The sequence below is a fragment of the Vigna radiata genome, chromosome 5 (assembly GCF_000741045.1).
Source record: "Vigna radiata var. radiata cultivar VC1973A chromosome 5, Vradiata_ver6, whole genome shotgun sequence".
NCBI lineage: Eukaryota > Viridiplantae > Streptophyta > Magnoliopsida > Fabales > Fabaceae > Vigna > Vigna radiata.
The window spans coordinates 11,620,450-11,628,821 of record NC_028355.1 but is presented as its reverse complement, the minus strand read 5'-3'; the positions used below and the strand labels follow the sequence as shown (position 1 = coordinate 11,628,821).

The window sequence follows — 8,372 nt, the reverse complement described above, 5'->3', positions numbered from 1 at the left end:
CGAAAAAGAAAAATAAAAAGAAGAGAGAGGAGATAAGGGGTCTACGTATACGTGAGAGAGAAAAGAGAAAATGAGTGGGAGTGGACTTGTATAAGCCCACTCGAGTGAGAGAGAAGGAATGTGTTTTTTTATTTAATTATGGATTGGTGGGCCCACAGTCAAGGTTAGTAGAAAAGGGAGTGAATTTAGAAAAAAATAGAGGGGGTGCGTGAATAGTGTTTGGTTATTTGTAGATGTGTACCTAGTAAAAACAAGGGTGATCTAGAAATGCTGAATTAGTGGATAAGGCTGTATACTTAGTAATTTCAGGGGAGTCCTTTAGTAAAAACTGATTTAAGCATTTGTTTTGATTAATTGTCATTTTGATTGGCCTATGTTTGATAGGTTATTATTGCTCACTATTATGCGATATGTATGGTTTTGTGAAGCGGTTGTGTGAGCATAAGTCTTGTTATTTCCTTGTAATTTTGTCAAATGTGTGAGCTTTTCGTATTGTGGTACGATAAGAAGGTTGGGTCTCACGTGGAGACAGAGATTCGAGTGTCACTCTTCCTCCTGCGTGAGGAAAGAAAGGGTTGGATGTCTCGCCCAATGGCTTCGACTCGTCCTGAGTATAGTGTCCTAATACGTGTAGTATTAGAGTTTTTACTCGTTAAGTCCTTAAGGAGTCAAGGAAATAGGTCTGAAGTTGTGATGGAGGATGACTTGAATCACTTTGTTTTGTGAAAGAGGTTGGTATGACAAAGTTTAAGAAAATGACAAGGGTTTGTGTATGATTTGTATTGTGATCTTATTATTGTGATGTAATATGATATAATGGCATGCATTGGATTATGATTACTATTGTTATACTTTATTGTTTGTTTTATGATGATTATTTTGATTGTTCATCCTTGCATGTTGTGGTTGTGGTAGTGATTTCCACATGCGATAATCGTACTTCTACAAGAATAGATGATGTTGTAGATAGAACTGAAGTTAAGTAGACCGATGAGAAAGGGAGAAATGCTATTTGAGTTTTTATGTTTTGTTTTTCATTCATACTCGACTTTCTTTTTTTTAAAGGACATGTTATGGTTTACTTTGCACTATGTAGACACCGTTAAATTATGATACTTCTATGTTATGTTTACATATTTATAAAGAGTTTTAGTTAAATGACAAGAAAATCTTATATGATTTTATGTTTTATGGAAGAATTTTTTTTCTTGTAACATTCCACCAGGTGTTACACTTATTATTATTATTATTATTATTATTATTATTATTATTTTTATTATTTTATTATAACTATTATAATAATGGAAATGATATTTTAATAATTATTAAATTATTAATATATACTAAATAATTTTAAAATATTAAATTAAACTAAGAATATATATTAAATTTTAAATAAAAATTAAAGTTTAAAAAATTGTTTAAACTTATTTCAAAATTCGTTAACATATGTTAACGGTTTAACAAATTTTTTAAATTTTTTTTTATTTAAAATTTACTAAATATTTAATTTGTAAGTTAATATATTTAAATATATAAAATCAAATTTATATTATTATTATTATTATTTTTATTTTTCTAACATATAACTATTATAATAATAGAAATAATATTTTAATAATTATTAAAATACGAATATATATTAAATAACATCAAGATTTTAAATCAAACTAAACTATTATTAAATTTTAAATTTAGAAATAAAATTTAATTTTTTTTAAACGAATTAATATATGTTAATTGATTTGGACATGTTTAACAATTTCTTTTTAAATTTTATTTTTTAGTTAAAATTTAATAAATATTTAATTTAATTTAATATTCTTATATAATTTAATATATTTAAATAGGTTAAATCATATATTATATTATTATAAAAATTTTAAATTTAAAAACAAAATTTTAAAAAATATTAAACGTCTGAAATCCCTTAACCTATCTCAACGAATTTCGAAACCGTTATGGTTTTTAAACGCCTTTAAATTTCTTTAACTGAATTTCGAAATTTACTGTAACTGTTAATGGATTTCTAAATCCATTTAAGATTTATACGTTCAAAAATATTTACTAAAGATGGTGAGGAGAGTAAACGTAAGGTTTAAAAGAAAAAAAGTGATTCGGGAAAGATGTTTTTATTTCCATTTTTTACTTTCTTTGCTATTTTTTTTTAATTTACACAAGATTAAGCAAAACTAAAAGTAAAATTGAAAAGGAAAATGCTTTCACATTTTAGGTCAAACAGAAAGCAAAACAAAAAGTAAGAATAATTTTCTTTCATCAAATATTCTCTAAATCAAGAGTGATATACATGAAGTGCGAGTGCTTGTAATCTTATTATTTAAGGTTTTGGAAAAGAATAATATATATTTTAACAATATTGTATTAATTACATTTTAATATTATTTATGTGTATTATTATGTGATTTACTTCAAAATTATTTTATAATTAATAATAATAATTATAAATAATAATATGACTCATCACAAAAAGTTAAAATATTGTGAAAAAGAAATTGTGAAAGTATGTTATCTTTGAAGAGAATGATTGAAGAGATCTGATTATTTAAATCTAACACCAGCTAAAGTAATTGTTCTTTTAGAAAATTAAAATAAAAAGTAAAAGATTAGAACAATAATATCTTTATAATAAAATAGAGAAACCAACAAATCTATTAGCAACGTTGGATAGGTAGGACAACTGAAACACCAAACATGTTATATTTTGCTTAAAGTGGGTGAAGCGACAGAGAAAGAGGAGAGAGAAACTTCGAGGAAACAACCTTCACCGTTCATCATCATCAACAATCCAACAACAAAATCAATATCCATTCTTATCATTTCTCAGTCACTGACACACTCAAACTGACACCTTTACCTTCTACCTTAATGCCCTTCAACTCCAACTGCCTCACCCTCTCTCGGCCCCTCCAAGGTATCATTTTTCGTTCACTGCTTCCAATTTTTCAATCGATTCACGTTAAAGATGGGATCTTTTTTGAAAATTAGCATTACTTAGAGAAAATTAAAACGAAGAAGGATAATGGGTATGGTAGGAGATTTAGAACCAATGTGATTAGAAGAAAAAAAGTTAACTGTTTTTGTTGAGAATGTCTTGAAAAAGAACAGTTCTCTGGGATTTGATTTGAATGTTAAATGGGGTTGCTGGGTTTTTGTTTAGGATAGAGAATTTATGGGCGGATCAGTTTCAAAACGAAGGAGTTCTAGGCGACGTTCGTCCTCAAATTTTTTTCCTCGGTATCAATCGCCTTATTTGCCACAAAGCCAAGATCAAGGGTCTGTGAGGCATTACGGGTATTCATCTCAAAGCAATGGGGGTGGTCCTGCACCAGAACAAGGAAAGAAATCAGATGGGAAGTATTCAAGGATAGGTGATAATTATAAGAGCTTAGACCAGGTAACCTTTTCTCAATGTATGAAATTGCTTAAATGGTTTAGGTCTTGGGTGTGCTTGGTTTTTGTAAAGTATGTTGGTTTACACTGAATGCATGCAATGCAACTGTCATTATATTTTGAATTTAAGCTCTTAGGTTTGAAAAACCAGAGCCTATTTTAGTTCAGGTCTTGAATAGCTTAGAATAAGGTGTTGTAACTATCTTTTTGTAATTCTTATCTTGACATTGTCATTGTTAGTGCCATTGTTCTTTCTGAATGATGTAAAAGTTGGATTACTGTGCTGACTTCTGGTGCTACACCAGTAATCATTTTAAATTCTCATATTGGCGTGACATTCTGAAGTGATGTTTCATATTTAAGGTAACTGAAGCTTTATCAAATGCTGGGCTAGAATCTTCCAATCTCATTGTTGGTATTGATTTTACGAAGAGTAATGAGTGGACAGGTGTTTCCCTTGTCGACAAACCACCTTCATCTGCCTCCTTTGTAATTGTGTTTAACATGCATAACTTGTTTCTATATTAGGTGCAAGGTCATTTCAAAGGAGATGCCTGCATTACATTGGTCATGAACAAAATCCGTATGAGCAAGCTATATCTATCATTGGAAAAACTCTATCTTCCTTTGATGAGGATAACTTAATTCCCTGTTTTGGTTTTGGAGATGGTAATACAAGAACCATTATTATGAATTACATTCATCTATCTAGTATAATGTTCCCGTGAGTTATATTCTGTTTGGATTTTCATATTGGCAGCATCAACTCATGATCAAGAAGTTTTTAGTTTCTATCCTGATGAGAGATTTTGCCAAGGATTTGAAGAAGTGTTGGGACGATATAGGGAATTGGTCCCTCAGTTAAAACTTGCAGGTATTGAAACATTGGTCAAACATCAATTCATTTTTTCTTATTGTATCTGCTACCAGCTCTTTGCTTATTCTATTTTTGCACGACTCATGGCAGGACCAACATCATTTGCCCCAGTCATTGAGATGGCAATCACCATAGTTGAGCAAAGTGGAGGCCAATACCATGTCTTAGTGATTATAGCTGATGGCCAGGTTGAGGGTTACTTGAATTTAATTAGAAAAATATTTTTTTAATTACTAAGTAAGTGTATCTTGAGATCAAATAATCAAAATTTACACCAAATAGTGTGCACAGTTGCACAGGAAATTTTTATATTGATGTTTTTACCTTCTCATGGAGGGGTGAGCTGTATGTTCAGTGCTGAACATCTAGACCTTCCTTAAATATTACAATACATTAACACTTATTATTTAAGTAACCAAGTCAATGCAATATTTGTTGTATGTAGTCAATGGTGGAGCTAAGGAATTTTATTTTGGGGGTCTAAATAAGGACAAAAATCAGGCTTTGTTATATAAGAAAGGAATTACGTATAAAACCTTTTCCCCTAGTGGTAATAACTAATAACCCTAGAATTATATATTTCAAAACAAGGTTAGATTATGGGTAAATTGAATGCTATTATCTCGTAAGCATTGTTTTATCCAATCTTCAAGTTCTCTGGTTTAAAATTTGGTTGATAATTGCTTCATGAAACTGAAATCAAAGAAAGAATCAGCTGTAGTTTTCATAAGGAGTTATCAATAATCTTCAAGATGATATTTAGCATAACAACATACTGGCGTGGTGTGGTCATGTCTCTTATCAAGCATTAGGAGACTCGATATGTTAAATGAATTGATGATGATTATTGTGAACTTGTTGCAGGTGACGAGAAGTGTTGACACTGAGCATGGTCAGTTGAGTGCACAAGAAAAGAAAACTGTGGAAGCTATTGTGAAAGCTAGGTAATCAGCTGACAGTGTTTGCTTATTCCTTTTCATGGTTATCAGTTTCCTAACTCTGTCTATTGTCATCATAAAATATGTGTTTATTACCAGTGAATATCCCTTGTCGATCATATTAGTTGGGGTTGGAGACGGACCGTGGGATATGATGAAACAATTTGACGATAACATCCCAGCACGAGCATTTGATAATTTCCAGGCATGTATCTTCTGTTAAAAATTGGCAGTTAGTTCTGCTGTTTCTTTGAAGTATGGCTTGTTTATGATCTCAATAATGACAAACCTATTCTTTCCTTTATTTTTCCTCCTTCTCTAGTTTGTGAATTTCACAGAAATAATGTCAAAGAACATGGATAGATCAAGAAAGGAAACTGAGTTTGCATTGGCTGCTTTGATGGAAATACCCTCCCAGTACAAGGCTACAATAGAGCTCAATATATTGGGGTAACAAATATTGAATTCTTTTCTTTACAGGCTTTTGATGCATTGAATAGATTATCTGTTTATGGAGCCATCTAATAAGCTGTATAACTTTTCAAACAGTACTCGAAGAGGGAAAGATATCGACAGGGTTCCTCTGCCGCCGCCTCTATACGGTGCAGCATCTTTCAATTCCCCAAAAACTTCCCGTCAGAACAGTTTTCGTCCCAGTGCACCATCTAGCAGACATGATGTTAGGCCGAACCCTCCCGCAACTTCTGCTTCTGATAATCAGGTATATTCACTCTTGCTATTGGTTTTTCCTTCTTTAGTTTGCAGTCATTGCACTTGTCATTACTCTCAATCTGTCAAAAGTGTATTTTGCTGTTTACATTGGCACTAAAAAGTGAGTTTTCATTACATGATTGAATGCACACTCAAACTTTCAAGTAAAATCTATTCTTTTGGGTGATCCTTGCAGGTTTGTCCCATTTGCCTCAGCAATCCTAAAGATATGGCCTTTGGATGCGGGCATCAGGTAAAGGAATCCAGACAAGTTTACTTTTGATCTCACATAGTAAAGATGATTGAATGCTTATAACAATTAGTGTTAGTTCTTTTTTTCTTATGAGACACTTTTATTTATCTGCAGACATGCTGTGAGTGCGGACAAGAACTTGAGTTATGCCCCATTTGCAGGAGCACCATCGATACTAGAATAAAACTTTATTAGATGATCTCTTAAATCTTGTCCCTGATTTTTCCCGTTGAGGTATGAAACCAGGATATCAGAGAAAGGGAGCTGAGTCCAAACCATTTTCTTATTAGCTTCTCATTGTACATATTTTTGCCATTTATGTTTGAGCCTATGCTTTTAGCGCATTTTATACTGGAGTTGGATTTGCTTTGTTACTATATTCATTTTATGCAATTCATCAATATAATATTTCATACTTGTACATTATGTGGCTTCATTCATGGTTATGAATCTCTTGTTTGTTCCATTATGAGTTAATTTCTCACACACCATTATGATGCGAAGGGCTTGGTTCGTGTCTTTTTAAGCATGATTTCACGTGTAATTGTAAGGTCTTGATAATGTGTACGATGGTACAATGGGTTAGGCTTGCTGCCTGATTAAGTAAATAACAGAAACAAAGTTCCTGTCTTCTGGAATTTGATTAGTTAAATGGATTTTTATTTTTTTTGGAATTTGATTAGTTAAATGGATTTTTTTTTTTATATTCAAAAGAAGAAAATTGTAATTTTACCAGTCCTAAATCCATTTTGGGTATTTATTTTCATGTTAAATACGATTTTCATTTTCAAACTATTATGAAAAATTGTGTTTAATTTTTGAATTAAATTATAAAATACTTAATCATGTCGTTTATGAAAATTAATATTTTTAATTATGTGGTTTGTTGGAAAGGATGATTTAAAGTATATGTCTAAATAAATATTTTATAATTTAGTTTAGAGACTTAATATAATATTTTGAAACAAAAAATATATCTTTAGGTAATTTACATTTTTTAGACTTATTAGTTTAAAAATAGTGTTTTGGTGATATTTTTATAAATAAAATGTCATTATAGACGTTGGTTACACAAAGTTAACAATGTTGGCTCTTCCATGGATGTCAAATGATTTACAAAATAAATTGAAAATGGGACAAAAATGCCTCATTTTAAGTGTTATAATTAACTATTTTATTAACTTAGACAACGTGGGGCTGACATCTTAAAGGTAATTTGATGTCGGTTGGGGGTTAACATCAAATTCCCTATATTTAACCTACTCTAGAATGCGAGCATCAGTTACGTATTTTGGTTCGTCTTCTTTTTTACGCTTTTTCTTCTTTGTCATTGATGTTGAGGTAAGGTTTCCTCCACTTTGCACGGTTTAAAATCATTTTTACAAATCACTTTTGTACCGATTAAAATAAGTTTGGAACCATTATCTTTCATTTGCACCGATTATAATAAGTTTTCATTAGCTTATGGTGTAGTTTTTGTGCGTTTTCATTTTGCTTGTTCTAGGACGTCGACCATGGTGCTTTCAGACCATTTATTGTGCACATTGCTTGTGTCCACTCCTCTGTTTCCCTCCATTTGCTTATCACCACTTTCGAACTATCGTTTGTGCGTTCTAGGACCTCGGTGGCAACATTTCCTCTATTTTCAACTCTTGAAGAAGGTTAGTTTTTTTTTTGTTGGTTATTAGTTTTTGTATATGTGATTAGATATTAGTTATTAGTTTTTGTATATGTGATTGGTTATTGGTTATTAGTTATTGGACATATGAATTTGAGTTTTGAGATGTGATTGATTATTGGAGATATGATTATTGGATATGTGATTTTTAGTCTCTTATGCATGATTAATTTAGTTTGTTGTGTTATTATGGTTGTCATGTTATGTAAATTCTTTAGATTAAATTTTCGCAATATATTGTTGATTATATTTTGATTATAAAACCATTGAGTGAAATTTAGTTCCCTTTTGATATTTAACACAAACAATTAAACTTTTAATCATTTGTATTAAATTTCGAATTGTCCGATCGGACAGTTTGAGAAAATTATTTTTCATAATTTGCTATAACATGTATGTTGGAGTTTATAGATAAGTTTGATAAAATTTCGGTTCATATTATTTGTATTGTTCTCCGAATACATATTTGATTGTGGTCATCCGTGACCACTTTCATTTCGTTTT

General features: G+C 30.8%; 1 protein-coding gene across 2 annotated transcripts; it reads left to right on the top strand.

The window, feature by feature from the left end:
- The first annotated feature begins 2,706 nt into the window (after window positions 1-2,706).
- Window positions 2,707-6,613, top strand: LOC106762654 (E3 ubiquitin-protein ligase RGLG2). 2 transcript variants are annotated; one of them, XM_014646674.2, is made up of 12 exons: window positions 2,707-2,932; window positions 3,184-3,415; window positions 3,775-3,859; window positions 3,940-4,080; window positions 4,172-4,285; window positions 4,379-4,476; window positions 5,153-5,232; window positions 5,326-5,431; window positions 5,549-5,676; window positions 5,776-5,947; window positions 6,134-6,190; window positions 6,305-6,385. In XM_014646674.2, exons 2-12 carry the CDS (start codon window positions 3,191-3,193, stop codon window positions 6,383-6,385), a joined length of 1,287 nt encoding a protein of 428 aa, XP_014502160.1. In that variant the 5' UTR covers window positions 2,707-2,932; window positions 3,184-3,190. The 2 variants fall into 2 exon arrangements, with proteins under 2 accessions (XP_014502160.1, XP_014502159.1); XM_014646673.2 differs by having other exon boundaries at window positions 2,709-2,932; window positions 3,179-3,415; window positions 6,305-6,613.
- The last annotated feature ends 1,759 nt before the right edge of the window (window positions 6,614-8,372 follow it).